This window comes from Amorphotheca resinae (genome assembly GCF_003019875.1).
Source record: "Amorphotheca resinae ATCC 22711 unplaced genomic scaffold M430scaffold_8, whole genome shotgun sequence".
NCBI classification, from domain to species: Eukaryota; Fungi; Ascomycota; class Leotiomycetes; order Helotiales; family Amorphothecaceae; genus Amorphotheca; species Amorphotheca resinae.
In genome coordinates, this window is record NW_020194478.1 from 303,386 (window position 1) to 318,060 (window position 14,675).

The 14,675-nt window shown below is 45.3% G+C and overlaps 6 protein-coding genes across 6 annotated transcripts; 4 read left to right on the forward strand and 2 right to left on the reverse strand.

The window, feature by feature from the left end:
* Nucleotides 1–2,953: 2,953 nt before the first annotated feature.
* On the forward strand, nucleotides 2,954–3,556 carry M430DRAFT_20175 (hypothetical protein; the record flags this gene model as incomplete). The annotated part of the gene is made up of 3 exons (XM_024864241.1): nucleotides 2,954–3,099; nucleotides 3,161–3,448; nucleotides 3,499–3,556. The coding sequence occupies 3 exons, from the start codon at nucleotides 2,954–2,956 to the stop codon at nucleotides 3,554–3,556; spliced, it is 492 nt and encodes a 163-aa protein (XP_024719455.1).
* A 796-nt stretch (nucleotides 3,557–4,352) lies between these two features.
* Nucleotides 4,353–5,494, reverse strand: M430DRAFT_35720 (hypothetical protein). Its single transcript, XM_024866797.1, has 2 exons — nucleotides 4,901–5,494; nucleotides 4,353–4,833 (listed from the first exon to the last, which is right to left on the reverse strand). Exons 1-2 carry the CDS (start codon nucleotides 5,024–5,026, stop codon nucleotides 4,522–4,524), a joined length of 438 nt encoding a protein of 145 aa, XP_024719456.1. The 5' UTR covers nucleotides 5,027–5,494; the 3' UTR covers nucleotides 4,353–4,521.
* Nucleotides 5,029–5,481, forward strand: M430DRAFT_253619 (hypothetical protein). Its single transcript, XM_024865234.1, has one exon. It carries the CDS (start codon nucleotides 5,146–5,148, stop codon nucleotides 5,455–5,457), a length of 312 nt encoding a protein of 103 aa, XP_024719457.1. The 5' UTR covers nucleotides 5,029–5,145; the 3' UTR covers nucleotides 5,458–5,481.
* A 2,173-nt stretch (nucleotides 5,495–7,667) lies between the features above and the next one.
* M430DRAFT_105128 (hypothetical protein) lies at nucleotides 7,668–9,299 on the forward strand (the record flags this gene model as incomplete). Its single annotated transcript, XM_024860980.1, has 1 exon — nucleotides 7,668–9,299. The coding sequence occupies one exon, from the start codon at nucleotides 7,668–7,670 to the stop codon at nucleotides 9,297–9,299; it is 1,632 nt and encodes a 543-aa protein (XP_024719458.1).
* Nucleotides 9,300–9,858: 559 nt separating this feature from the next.
* On the reverse strand, nucleotides 9,859–11,291 carry M430DRAFT_35723 (hypothetical protein). The gene has a single exon (XM_024866798.1). The coding sequence runs from the start codon at nucleotides 11,190–11,192 to the stop codon at nucleotides 10,248–10,250; it is 945 nt and encodes a 314-aa protein (XP_024719459.1). The 5' UTR covers nucleotides 11,193–11,291; the 3' UTR covers nucleotides 9,859–10,247.
* A 433-nt stretch (nucleotides 11,292–11,724) lies between these two features.
* M430DRAFT_20179 (hypothetical protein) lies at nucleotides 11,725–14,243 on the forward strand (the record flags this gene model as incomplete). The annotated part of the gene is made up of 6 exons (XM_024864242.1): nucleotides 11,725–11,742; nucleotides 11,820–12,078; nucleotides 12,132–12,961; nucleotides 13,015–13,419; nucleotides 13,491–14,069; nucleotides 14,124–14,243. The coding sequence occupies 6 exons, from the start codon at nucleotides 11,725–11,727 to the stop codon at nucleotides 14,241–14,243; spliced, it is 2,211 nt and encodes a 736-aa protein (XP_024719460.1).
* Between the last annotated feature and the right edge of the window lie 432 nt (nucleotides 14,244–14,675).

Below are 14,675 nucleotides of genomic sequence, written 5' to 3' on the forward strand. Positions count from 1 at the left end.
AGAGTCTAGGTGTCTGTTACGCTACCTGTCTTTATACTTGTAGTCATTTCTTCTAACTACTTTAACTAGCCTGTTTATTACTCTTATTGTTATCGCCGCGTCTCTCTAGAGGGTTCTGTAGTCTATAGCTAAAGTAAGGTTCTAGTCTCTAGTAATAATGTTACTATTAATCCTGTAGTTTAAATCTCTTACAACCTTAATTATTCTCCTTAGCTATAGTAGCTTCTGTATTGTTTTAGCTAGGGCGTAGACGTTAGTTACTATAAGTACCTGTCCTCTACTTTTTACTCTATAACTTAGTATTCTACTGTCTTTATCCTAGAACAGAATGTGGCCCTCTTCTTCCTCTTGTATCTAATACTATTTAGTAGTTCTAAGATTAATTATAGTTAATACGCCTCCCCTACTATTCCTATAGTTTGTTATAATCGAGATTAGAGGGTATAAGACCTTAAGCTCTCTTACATCTACCTTAGTTAGGCAGGATTCTTGTGTTATTACGACATTAATTTCTTTACTCTATATTATGTTGTACAGGTCACAGAACCGGGCCGTCAAGTTAAGTGACTACACATTTATTAATACTAATAATACTCTATTTATACAGGTTCTCTTGATTTTCGGGCAGCTCTACAAGCCACCTATATAGTCTTTTAGAAGGGGGCATAACAACACTACAGAGCTCTAGACAGTCTAGCACTTTGTACTTATTCTTGTCAAGTACTTGTTAGTACATCTTATACCTCGTCCTTATAAGGCCTACGGCCCTAAACCTGTATAGAAACACCTTCTTTAGTCTATTAACCTCTAGGATAGATACAGTAACCTTAGACAGTTCTAGGAGGGCTAAAAACTATAGTAAGGTACGGTTACCCCTTACCCTTATATAATTCTATATCCTTATCTAGAACTAAATTCCTCTTTACTAAAGCAAGTCCTTTAGGTACTTAGTAATACTAGTCACTAAGGTGTCTGGTTTAATACTACCTGTCTTGTCTACTACAAAGATCTTTGCTCTAGCCCCTTTATATACTAAGACATAGGCGGCATAGCCTGTAATCCTAACAACTTTTCTGTCTAAGGCCTTATAGTTCTCTCTCTCTTATAGCTTTACTACCTAGCCCTTCTAGTCGATCCTAAAGGCAGCTTTAAGATCGCCTATCTTAACATGTCCTAAGTTTAAGAGAGTAGAGACGACAGCCTTATAAGTGACAGCCTTAGACTCCTAAGCCTCTTAGGCGAGCTTAATGTAGACGTAAAAGCTATTAGTATACTTAGAGATCTTCTTGCCCTCTACTAGTATGACCGGACCTGCCCCTTGTCTCGTTTGTCTGTTCTTAAGGTTAGTAGGGTCGACAGCTTTGCTTTAGAGAGCCGTACGGTATATTAGGCTCGTAGTCTTGTTTCTTGATCTCTTTAAGGGTAATGTCTTAACAGTTGTTTACGACTGTCCTCTTTTTAGAGTTAAGTACTTTTATAAGGTAAAGGTACTAGGGCGGGTCTAAGACCGTTAGATAAAAGTCTTAAGTACTACATTATTAACAAGGATGTTAGGAGTAGGTATCCCTTTAGCTCTTGTTATAGTTAGGAGTAGTACTTTCTTAGTAGTAGTGTACGTTGTCGGTTCTAGGTCTCTAGATCCCTCGGCATTAGTTATAGCCTTTCCCTTACCCTCTTTTGCCTTTTACCTCTTAGTTTCCTTCTTCTTCTTACTCTTCTCCTTCTGTCTTGCCTTCTTAGCTAGTCTGTCTGTGTAGTCTTGTGCGTTAGCGGCCTAATCAAAGTTGTTAGGGCGTAGTGCCCTACTAGTATTAGTCTTAGCTTCCTCTATTAAGTAGTCAGACTTATCTCCTACTAGAATCTTATTAAACTCACTACTCTTTATTTTGTCCGGCTAACTCCTAGGAGCCTACCTACTAGTAGAATCGGACACTATAAGAGGAGCACTCTCTTTATAGCCTATCGTTGTAATCGTTGATTTAGAAGAAGACATTTGAGTAGTATTAGCGCGTAAAGTTTCTTAATCAGATCTATTATAGTTTATAATTTTTAAGGATTTTCTAGTAGTTTATAGTCTTACTAGGGGCTTACACAAAACCTAGACTTTGTGACCAGGCAACCGTTAGTATAGTGATCGTAAAAAAAATTTTTACCGCTACTCTAGAGTAGCGGTAAGGACTTTAGACGGTCTACTAACCGTTGCCTAGTACAGTTTTTGCCGTTGTATGACCTTTAGCTTTACTAATAAGAAGCTTCTCTATTATAGTGATTTTAGCTAGAAAAACCACTGTCCTATTAGCTACTAGACCCCGTACAGTTACCGCGTTAAGGTGTTATACGTGTACTAGAAGATACGGCTTGGCAGGCTACATCCCTAGAATAACAAGGTTTAAATCAGTAGAATACTATAATATCAGGTACAGACCTTACCCAGGTATTAGTAGAGTTCTTATCCTCATCCCTATCATCCCCGGGGGGGACACTTGGAGATCTTGGAGCGACACTTGTACAATAACACCAGCCCGTTGTGTGTTTAGCAGCGCGGCTTATAGCAACTCGTAATCGTTACGAGCGCCCCCTGCGCGCCGATTGCCACTTGCGTCGTAGTTGCTGGGCGGATCCTGTGGTGGAGACGTCTTGGGGAGACTTGGCCGTGGATTAGTTGAGTTGAGGCCTTTGTGGGTTGTGTCAGAGAAGAGAAGAAGAAGAGGTGGAAGAAGTGGAAGAAGAGGAAGATTCAGTCGAGCCGTGGGACATGGATCAGGAGTTGAGGGCGCAGGGGAAACTTCAAGACAAAGAAGGTTAAGAGAGAATCAATCGATTTTGTTTGTGCCTGGTTCTTCTGCTTTGTGCTTTGTGCCTCTTGCCTTTGCCTTTGCCTCTACCTCTGCTCTGCTTTCTCTTTTGCTCCCTTGTTTTCTTGCTTGCCACCGTCACCTGTCTGTCGGACATCATGCTGCTCCGAGGAGATATTTTCTTTTTCACAGCTTTGGCAATCGCCTCAAATCTACCTACCCTTCCCTTTCCTATTGCCAGCCTCTCTCGCGCACCGTTCCGCCCATTCGCAGCTCTCTCCAGCTGTTGTTCGTTTCATAGCAGGTGAGTTTCCAGCGTATAGCCCAGATCTCTGTCGCAGGGCGGTGGTAACCCATCTCCCCAGTGCGGTGGACTCAACTCCGAATGCTTTTCCCTGGTTCAGGACGCCCGCCGCCCCACCAAAGGACGGGAGGATGAACGCATCGCGCAACGCCCAGCCCTCCAATAACACCGGCGTGGGGAGCCGGGGCGTATCAGTTCAGTCATCTTCGAATGTTCCTCTGTCATCCTCGATCGTTCCCGGCCGGAAAATTGGATCGCTGATGCTGGCGCCCTCGCACGCGGAATTTTATTCCGTCGAAAATTGCCCTTTGCTCATGGAGGTCGAGGAATTTGAGGTTCCCAAGCTTTCGTCGATGGAGGGAGAGAGAGAGCTTTCAATTACTGATTACCTCACGCCAGAGATATCGCCGATGCTGCCTCTTTCGCTACGTACCCATTTTCGCCTCACATATCATAATCACTTGCGATGGTAGGGAGACAAAAACTTTTGCTCGTACTCGGACTTCGTTGAACGGGAATGATATGGACTCGTGCACATTCGGTTTCAAACCATGCACCCACCAAGTCCCCGGCGCATCCTCTATCCAACCATTGCCCTTATTTGCCTTTGAAACCCGCAAAATCCGCGGCCTGATGGCCCCCCAACCCGCTCTTTTCCGCAAACGGGCGCCGATCAGCCTTATGTCTCTGCGACGGTGAGACACGTCTCTTGGCTTGATGCGGGGTGGGTTGGCAGGAAAGGATAAGCCCGGCATAAACAAATGGGCAGATGATATACCCTGTAAGTAGGAAAAACAGGTATTTGAGGGGATTTTTAACCAGGAGGGTTTTTATACCGGGAAAAGATGTTGGAGAGTCTGTCTTGCTCTATCCCCAAATCCTCAAATCCCCAAATCCACCCCTATCTATCTATTTATCTATATCCCCAGCCCAAAGAATCCCAAGATCCGAGAAAGAAGAGCGGGGTTAGAAACAAAAGGTAATTTCATTTTCACCCTCAGATTTGAAGGAACAGATGGGGAGGGAAAGGCACATTGTTTATCGTTTCCGGGGGAAGAGGTATATAGTATGTACTACCGTTCCTCTCGTGAAAGCTTGATGCATTTTGCATTTGTTCCTTTTATGAAGATCGCAGAATATTATTCTTTGCTTTGCCTACCAGAGCAAAGAGCAAAGGGGAAAGGAGTCGTTTTGGATATGGGGATGGAGATGTTCGTGCTCCGAGTATCTCGAAAGAAGGTAATGAATGTCTTCGCCGGCGTATAAGAAATTCTACTACAAGCATACATACTGTACAAGGGGTATCGAACGAGAATGAGAGCGCGCCTGTTCATAATCCCCAGGCCAATGACCCATCCGCAATGTCTCGCCCGCCCGCGACCTGTCCAATCTATCACCGAGTCGACCTCCTCCCAAGCACACCTATACCGTCGACTTCCCCACGTTCTTCCTGGCTCTCAGCCTGGATCCGTAGATCGCCATGCCTCCAGCGCTGACCAGCCAGAATAGCGCGTTTACCAAATCAATCCAAACGGCATGCTTCATGCGTATGATGCCGCCATCGCCCTGCGCGTCCGCATGGATGTACATCTTGCCAAACAGGCCGAAGAGCGCGATCCAAAGTATGAAGAGCAGCGCATCCCAGACGAACAGGAACGGCACTCGCGCGACGATTGGAATCATATATAGTAAGGCGGTGACGGCACTGAGTGAGGCGACGACCTCGGCGTAGACCTGTGATGGCGCACTATGATTAGCATGCTGGAGGGGGAGAAGGAAGGGGCAGACAGAAAGAACATACCCATTTCGCATCGCTGTATTTGTGCTCTTTGTGCGCGGCGTGGAGGTCCACTCCGTAGAGGCCGCAGACTGTGAGCGCGAAGATCATCTGGATGAAGCGGAAGACGGTGAGGGCGATGTGTGCCATGGTCATCTCGCAGCCGCGGATGAGTCCCATCTTATCTTAGGTCGGAGGAAGGTTTGACTGCACTTCGCGGTCTGAATATGCCTGGGAGACTTGACTTGTAATAACGAGGGGTATTAGGGATGGACTGGGTGCTGTGGATGTTCGAACTCGAGGTTGTTAATCTTGCAGAGGACAAGAAAGTGGATTGCGATCCAGCGCCAGAAAGGATAATTGAGTCCGTAAGAGGGATTCTAGTAGAAACAAGAAAGATGAAAGACTCGGGGTTCAAAGGAATGGTGTTTCGGGGCGTTGCGGCTGTGGTGGTGAATCTTCTTTACCTGCGCATAAAGGAAGGAAGGAGGGATGAGGGGCTTAGAACAAAACAATCCATCAATGAACTCATCCTTACCATGGCAGCGCACGAAGCCCCCTTAAATAAAGAGAGCTCGTGAATAGAGATCTGCTGCATCGTCGTCAGATGGAATTGAGTGAGAGGTCGTTAGTGAGGAGAGATTTGGTTGGCGCCGAGGTCTGGTGTGTTTGGCTGGTTTGACCATTCCCCGCAATGCGAGAAGCGGTTGGTCCCGCGAACGGCTTCTGGGGTCTGACACGCGCGGAGAATTATATTCCTGCATTTAGCTGATTATATATTTAGATATTGTCCGGATTGTCAATACCCAATATCAAGAGAACTTTCTTCATGTCATAAAACACCGGTATCTCGATCGACACCGAACGAAATGTTGCGGGCACTTGAGGTTTATCTCAAGGCAACTCAATCATATCTAGGTAGAATAATTGGAAACTATTCTTAACTGTCTCTATCCCGCCATCAATCCTAGCTTCATTGACCACATCTCTTCGCATCGCGATTGAAGCTGTACCTGAACTTTGCCTGTCGGGAACATAGCCACATATTTTAAGTTTTAACCTGTTAAGGTGGTCGGTACACTGTCGTCTTACATACTTGTATAAGACGACGTCGGCTCCAGAGTTATATAGATATCGACGAGTACACCTCCTTAATTTCTTTGACAGCAACACCTCTCTTTGTGACCGTATGACGTACTCGTTTACAGTATTCAATAGAAGATGACATTACTACTACTACTACTAATTTTCGCTGTCATTCTCTTCTTTCGCTGTCATTCTTGCTCAACTCTCACTTTTATTACCAGCTTTCACTAATCTTGGTCATCTAACTGAGATCATACAGGAATTCAATAGGTCTAACCAGAGGCATAAAATTATCTAGCATTGTCTCTCCCATAATTCTGGCATGCTGCGGTAAACTAGGTTGGTGTCTTAGAGTGTAAAGCTTGGTAAAGTCATTATATAGATATAAAAGACATCCTGAATTAGGCTAAATCTCCTTTTATCAATAGTGCTTTGTAAATAAGGTAGTTAATCAATCTTAATGTATAGTAGTTGTAGGCTGTAAGATCCATGCACGTATCTACCGTCGTCCGAGAAGAGGGGCAAGAAACATGAAGCAGTGATTTAATTTCGTCTTTGTCTCAGAATAAAGAAGCAAGCTTTTGAGAAGATAGCTAAACCTCTAATATTAAAGACACTTTGATGCTTTTTTCAACAAATCCTTGTTTTAATTCACAACTTTATGTTTTCATTAGCAATAAATGCTCTATTCTCCTTAATTTACTCTGCTCTTAACTGCTTTAGCCATAGAACCAAAGAATGTATGCTGTATAATCGCCTTGAAATATACACCCTGGTGGCTCTTTGGATATGGGTGTAGGATATATTTTGTTTGTGATTTTGATTGACGCTTTGCATACAAAGCAGGAGGAAAAATTTCACAATACACGTGCCGCTCTATACGGTAGGTAGGTGAACGTAACTTGAATTCAACGTCATGAATATAATATACATTCAGATATTCTGCGTAAAGAATTTAAGAAAAAGAACATTATCCTAAATTAGGGGTTGATTTCTTGGATTTCCTTCTATTTTTGCATTTATGCATTGTAAAATATTGAGAGATATATTTCAATATTCGTGTTGCCGAGGCCGTGGACAAAGCGGTCTGTATAAAAGTGTCTCAGTCCCTCTTCATGATTCGGTGCCTAACATGGACATGAAGTTATTGAGGATTCTTGATCCCATTTTCTCTCTGATATAAATTAAACGCTGTAACAGATCCTATTTGAAAAGGAAGTATCTAGGACTATAGAATTTGCGTTATTGATCATCTTACGTCCTTTCTTTCTGTTATATAGCAGAGAAGTTGTCGCACTGACGAGTTGAACAATCTAGGGGCTTAAATATCAATCCCTCTCCCGATCCCTGTTTTATGCAGCGCCTAGCCCGTCGAAGATGTAGTCGCACGACATCAACATTCGAGCATCAATTGATCGTGATCCCAAAACCACAGTTTTGTGCGTTACGCTAAAGTAGTAAAAAGATTGTAAGGTCTGAGAACCTCAACACCAAGTGCTTTGTGCGGTACGCTAGAGTAGTGGTAAGATAATAGGACAGATCTTCTCCCAATTTTTATTCTTCCAGAATTTTCTATATGTGCTCCAAAACCCTCCTCGGTTCAGATCGGGGTACTTTCAAGATGTTTCATTTGCTCTGTCAGCTCTCTCTGATTTTTCATCTTATTCAACAGGTCCTGGGTTTCAATCAGGATCCTCACATATGGATGTCCCTCAATCAGACCCTCGGGGGACGTCTCCATTCCGCCACTCCGCTATCACTTCCGTGCTTTGCAGTGTACAATGGCAATGCAATATCTCCAGATGCATCAGCATGTGCTGCGATCCAAGACAATTATACATCCTCCAAATTCCGAGCACAGTTCTACAGTGGATTCATGAACAATCAGGATGAGATGTGTCTTTCCAATGCAACGGATCAGTGTGTCCTCGATACGGCTAATCCAACGGACCCCCTTGCTTTTACAAGTATCAGCTGCAATCAAGGAAGCGTTTCTCCCATTTACATCGAGGTCCAATCTGCGTCCGATGTCAGAGCTGCTCTCGATTTCTCACGTGAGCATGGCATCCGGTTGTCAATTAAGAACAGCGGGCATGATTATCTAGGCCGGAGCAGCCTAAAGAACTCCCTCGCGCTTTGGATGCGCAAGTTAGATGGGATGTCTCGAAATCGAAGTTTCGTTCCAGAAGGATGCTCGAATTTTGCAGCAACAGATACTATCACCACAGCTGCTGGTGTGAATTCTGATGAGGTATACAAGTTTGCAGAAGATCAAGGAATCACTTTCATTGGAGGTTACGCTTCCACCATAGGTGTAAGCGGGGGCTGGGTCCAGGGAGGTGGTCACTCTGTTTTATCCCCTGTTTATGGACTTGGTGTTGATCGCGTTGTGCAATATAAGGTGGTAACCGCTGACGGGGTTCTGCGTGTTGCAAATGAGTGTACAAATCCTGATCTATTTTGGGCTCTCCGCGGAGGCGGTGGTGGAACCTTCGGGGTCGTTATGGAAGCCACACATCGAGTGGAACCGGCAATCACCCTTGCTGTAGCTTCAATTGAGTATAACCAAACGCAGACTAACGTCTATGAATGGTTCGAAATCATCGTCAACAATGCTCTGCCGTGGGCAAATCAAGGCTGGGGCGGGCATTATGTCTACAACAACCTCGTCAGCGTGACGCCGCTTCTAAGCCTATCCTCTGCAATCGAGTCCATGAAGCCTGCTGCAGACTTTGCAAGGGCCAACAATGGGACGGTCGTTATCGAGACCCTCCCCTCGTGGTACAGCTTCTACGCGAAATACCTGCTGAAGCATGGAGCCCCAGTTGGATATTCGCTAATGATCGGCTCTCGCCTCATCCCTGCGTCTCTATTCTCCTCTGCTGAAGGACGTGCAAAGCTCCTCTCCTTCATTAACCCTATTCTGTCTTCTGGAATTTCGCCATACATCCCTTCGGCAGCACCATGGCTCTACCCCTATGTGGCAAACTCGACCTCCACAACGCCGGCATGGCGAGACAGCCTGTGGGAATTGGGCTTTGGGTTCTGGTTCCCGTGGAACAGCACAGTCGAACAGCGTAAGGAGATCGTCCGGAATGAGCAGGGATTGGCGTCATTATTCGAAGAGTTGACTCCCGGTGGCGGTGCATATTTCAACGAGGCAAATCCATGGACGCAAAATTGGAGGGAGACCTGGTGGGGAGGCAATTATCCAAGGTTGAGTGAAATCAAGAAGAAATATGACCCAGAGGGCATGTTTAAGTGCTGGAAATGTGTCGGGTTTGAGGAGGAGACGGCAGAGAAGGACTTCCCGTGCTTTGCAGGCCTTGGCACTTGAAGGCGAACTTATCATAACATATATCTAACCTAATCACCAAATCATAAGTCAATTTCTTCACAAAAGACTTTGATTACACGGCTGTTGCCTGCTTTTAATTTTAATCCTTTCTTCTTTCCTCAATATCATAGGGAGGATGAAAAATAATCTCTTACATGGAAGTCTACTACGAAAAGTGTCTGTCGGCGACAAGAACAACGGCACGGTATATGACCGTATGAAATATGCAAGGTAATCAAATAGCTGATATTACGTTCTGGGTATGATAAGATTCATGTAGATGTGGATGTTTGGCGAGATGGAAGTGAGAAGTTACTACGGAGTATTCGCTTGATTTCGGCTAACCGTACCCCTATTTTCGGCTAGTCCGTACAGGGGCCACGGCTCGGCCCTTCATGCGCTATCAGTCCACGAAGATCATGGAGATCCTGGAGAAAGAGAAGAAATATTTAGGTACGCGAAAAACAAAGCTTGAAAAGTGAACAACTGAATATAAGGGAGTTTCTTGATGCAAGAAAAAACAAATTGTCAATTCTCGCCAGCCGATTCTATAACCTATCGGCACTGTTGCATCGACATCATGAGGTTGTAATTTTGACCTTCATCTGATAGTCTTTTTCATTTTACCTTAATCAGCGGATGTCTCTGATCGATCACAAAGATCCATCAATGGACTCCTTCTATCAGCTAGCCAGTGTGCATGTCCGGGTCTGGAAACGGAAGCCAAATCACAAGCATTTCAACGAGTCTCAAAATTCAAAATTCAAAGCAAACCAATTCGAAAATAAGAAAACCAATTCAAATTCAAAAATAAGAAAACCCTTGCTTCATATCCTGACTTGCTACCACTTCAAACTTTGCAGCAATAACGAAGTAAGGAAAAAGCCCAAAACACTCTGAACAACATTTGGGTTTGTACCTCAGTCTCCGACATGACAATCCGAGCCATTACCGCTGCCTTCCTTTTCCTTTAGGGTCTTGATCACTGCCCATTTGCTCGCTCCCCATTCGCCAAGTCCACACAGACCTTCTAGCGTTCATGTAGTAATAATTAGCCTCCCCATTGGAGGTAGTCGTGACTTGTTGCCATTCCTCCGGCAGAGTTTCAACTTTCATACCGCCCGAGCCAGTGAAACAGTACACGGTGCCTTGTAGACTTTGTGACTCGTAGACGTCCACCTGGACTGGGGTCTGAGTCTGAGCCGCGGCTGCAGGTGCTGGAGCCGCTCCAGGTGATGAACCAAGAATTCCTCCAGGAACAGCATAGATATTGCTGCCAATGTCATGGTAACTCTGGCCAATGCGAACTACCTGAGGTGGAACCGACTTCATAGACTCAAACGCCCATTCGAGAAGTTGTTTATTCTCGTCTGCACCGGTGTCTTTGTAGCTATCAAACATGCCTAGCTTATTCTCGCCCCACAAAGCTTTGAACCCGCCCATGTCTCTGTCGATTATCCAAGCTCGCACCCAGACTCCAACAAGGGTACAAGCATAGACCACGTCGGTCTTGGAGTTAGCAGCCAGGTAATCCTGGCAGTATCCTCGAGCTTGCATCTCCAGATCTCGGATATTAGACCTGCTAGTCTTTTCCCTCCGTTTACACTCAGCAAAACAGAGAACTTGACCTTGCCAATCCTGATCAAAATACTTGATGACGAGATCGCACGCCTTCTCGGTCCCCTTCTTCGATGCTGGTGGTATTTGCGAGTTGACTTTGAAATGATCGTTGCTGAAAATGACTTTATTGAACAGGTCCTCGAAGTATGTTACAGTATAGTGCTCTTTCGCATTATATCCGTCCTTGTCAACAGATGCTTTGGCTGCGCGGTATGATTCCTCTAGAAGTTGTTTCGTGACAAGGCCGTGGGGCCTCCAGTGCGAAGATGACATGGTTCCGGTGATGTTCTCGGAAATGGTTGCGGAATCTCGGGAATGCAGATCGTTGAAATAGTCGGAATTGATCACTGAATGTTGAATATTGAAAAGAGGTGAGATGTCGATGCTGCTTTCAACATTTTCCGGAGGCTACAGATTCCATATAAATACTGCTTCACCTCGTAGTGTATGTATTTATAGATTGTCTGAGCCAATCTAATCTTTACCATCACCAACACTTCGCATTTCTAGACCGGCCTCCAGTTGCACCAACAGTTGGTGCTTCCGACTGAAGGATTGGCTATTCACCCGCCTCATCGTGGCATCAAACCGTTTGCTGAGCGGAGCTGGTTGCTGGCGGGTCGTGAGCCAATCATATGCCAATAACTATCAGCAAACCGTCTAGTTGGGAACTGGAGTAAAAGCCATGGAGATCACTGTGTTTCATCCCAAGCCACTTAAGGTGGATTCATCACCTTGGCCTATTATTCTCATCATTCGGAACGTATAACAAGTGTGGAATATAATATATCACATATCCCTCCTCATGGTGAAGTCCAATCTGGTAAGGTGGGTTTCGCGATAAGCGAGCCGAGGTTGCAGCCGCAACTGACGGTCGCCATTTTGGACACGCATACTAAGATACCTACATCTGATCTGCAACTCCCAGCATCCGCTCAGATTGCGGTCCATCTGCGAAGCTGTCCAGCCGGCTCCGATGACAGTCAATTGACTGCTCACATTGTGGGTGCTGTACTTGCAATGACAATCAGGCACCAGGTCCACTGCGAACTTAGTCCCTACTGTACTTTGTGCCGCGAGGAGCTCCCAGAACCTCCATATGTCTTCGGGCGGGGCGGAGAGGAATTTCTCAGAACATGGAACCGCAAATTCTTAGCTAGTAAGTTGTTTCTAACCTGCACAATACCGTTCATGATCTAACTTTCCGACCAGTCTTCAACTTGTCTGATGGTGACCGCCCTGTCAGAGCTCTCGCAGCCCTAACCGACTTTGAAAGCCCCGAATACTTTTACGAACTTCATCCTCTTGGCTATGCTGCGGAGCCATCTGCGCAGTTGGAAATCTGCTTTGACAACTGTTCTAGGCCGCATCGCCTCGCACATGCAGTCCACGTTCGGTGTTGGAAACTTGTTCGTTCTCGTGTGGGTGACAAGAATATCAACGCGTCAATTTACAAGCTGGCAAGATCAACATATAAACTTTTCAAGATCCCCAAGAGCGCAGGAGATCCGTTGGAGCGCATCACAAATTTCGAGCAGGTTACTAGTGAACAGGGTCTGAATAGCAACGTGGGCCAGTTCTTGAACTTTGTTTCTCGATTCCCAGTGGAACTTCAGTTAAGGATCTCAGCCGCATCGACAGGAAGCCCTTTGTCCACTGCCCTAGTGGTACATAACTCATCAACAGGTCTTCTTCGTTCCATGTCCAAACATAGTTCCAAGCCTAGCCGAGTAGTCGTCTGTCTCGATCCTCGCTTCAAATATATCACTGCTCAATGGATCAGAATATATGGCCATCTATACCTGTCTTTTCTAGAGTCAAGTGAAGTAGACAATCAGGACGGGAATCAGAACAGAATGAATAATCGGTTAACGATCCGGCCAATCCGAGGGATAAAATTCAGTCTCGGCCAATACGGTGTGCAGGCTTTAAAACTACTCTATACCGACGATACAGATTCTGCTTGGCTTGGAAATGAGTCTAGAGGCTGGATAGGTGCTACATACGGGAAAAATATCACGGATCTTGTAGTACAGAGAGATGTATATCAACCCAGTATCAAGTCAAACAAAATTTTTCTAATTAATCGTCATAGGATCTCAAATGCCTTCGGATTGGCCTCGTTCAAGCTCGAGATCCTGTGCGCACGCCGGAAGATCTTGTGATGTGGGACCGCGACGTGTCTTTCTCCGACGCTCAAACCAACTACGTATATGACACTATTGACAGTTGCCCTTCAATTGCGAATTATGCTGGGTGGCGGCTCGCCAGATATAATCCTCTTCTTCGTGGCCAGGATTACGTGACGGGCATCACCGTATACTGTTGCCACCTCTCTATCCAAGGAATTATGACTCATGGGAAGTCGGATATATTGACCGGCTCTCGCATAGGATGTCCTATTTACCTTCCTCTCCGGAATGGGGAGCGCCTCGTATCTATTTGGGTCTACAGACCTCCTGATTTAACAATCCCATCGATGAAAAGTCCAACATTTCTAGTGAGTTTCTCTGCTATCTGTCCAAGTTATCTATCACAAGAGGAGGTCTAAAACTAACGGAATACTGACAGATGTTAACAAATCGCGGTCGCACTCAAGTCTTCTCCCCAGTTTTGGATATACCCGCCAGTCGGTTTCTTCGCCGTTTCTGGGCACCTCTAGATAATGACGCCATTTCTCCTATCGTCTCCATCTTCTACGATGCGCTCAGAACTACCGATTTTGGCGACATTATGTCATTTGGCGTTACGAAAGACGGAGGCAATGATCATTTGAAACCTATCCCGGCGAACGTCTACAAACCCTTAATACCAAGGCCGAATAATATCCGTGGCGCCCGGCACTTCTTGTCTGTTGCAAACCTAGTGGATGTCAACAGATTAGATCTCCGCAGGAATAGAGAGAGATGTTTAGGTCTGCGAATCGAGCATAGCGATGGCTTGGTCGAAATTCTCGGACAATGGGACCCAGTCGAAAAATTGCAGACCATGCAAATTTATGACAGCGCTCAAGGCGCTCTTAAGGAGATCTGTTTCTGCTTCGCAGACAATTACCTCACGAATATTGTGGTAGGTTTTGGGGATGACGTGAGGGTACAGGAAGCAAATAAAACGATGAAGGGGGCATTTTATTTGAATGATTTGACAAAGGTGAGTGGCTTTCACATATATGGGGCCCTGAGGATGTTTTCTGATCATATACAGCATATTGCATGGTGGTTCAATACGGCGATCGCTGACCGCGTGGAACTATGGGACGGTACATTCGAGGAGCTTGAATGGATACGACCTGAAGGTCGAAAGATGGACTTTGGTGGCCCTTGACAGGCCATGGGTCCCACCTCGAGGCTCGACCTGACCTTTCGTCCTTAGCTGACCTGGTGAGTCAAAGAATAATTAAAGACTAATACCAACCGCACCGCTGTTACTTGTGCACACTGGGCATAATTGAGGAATTTAAAAAGAAAAGCTCCAACATCCTCAAGGTATGGCCTAGAAGTAAACGGAGTTGCTTAGTGGCTATACTTGTGTGTGGTCGCAGTCGTCACAAGTGTTGCACACACTGGCGCACAGTGATATCAGTGATGCAACTGAATGGTTTGTACAAATAAATCAGCCATATAACCGTCCAAGGAAATTTTTCAGGAGTTTTCAATACAGCGGCGTGGTTTCTGGAAGGGATCTTGATAGAGATTAAACTTTCTCGCAAATGCATATTTTTTTTTCTTCATCCTGTTACTTCATGATCATGAGATT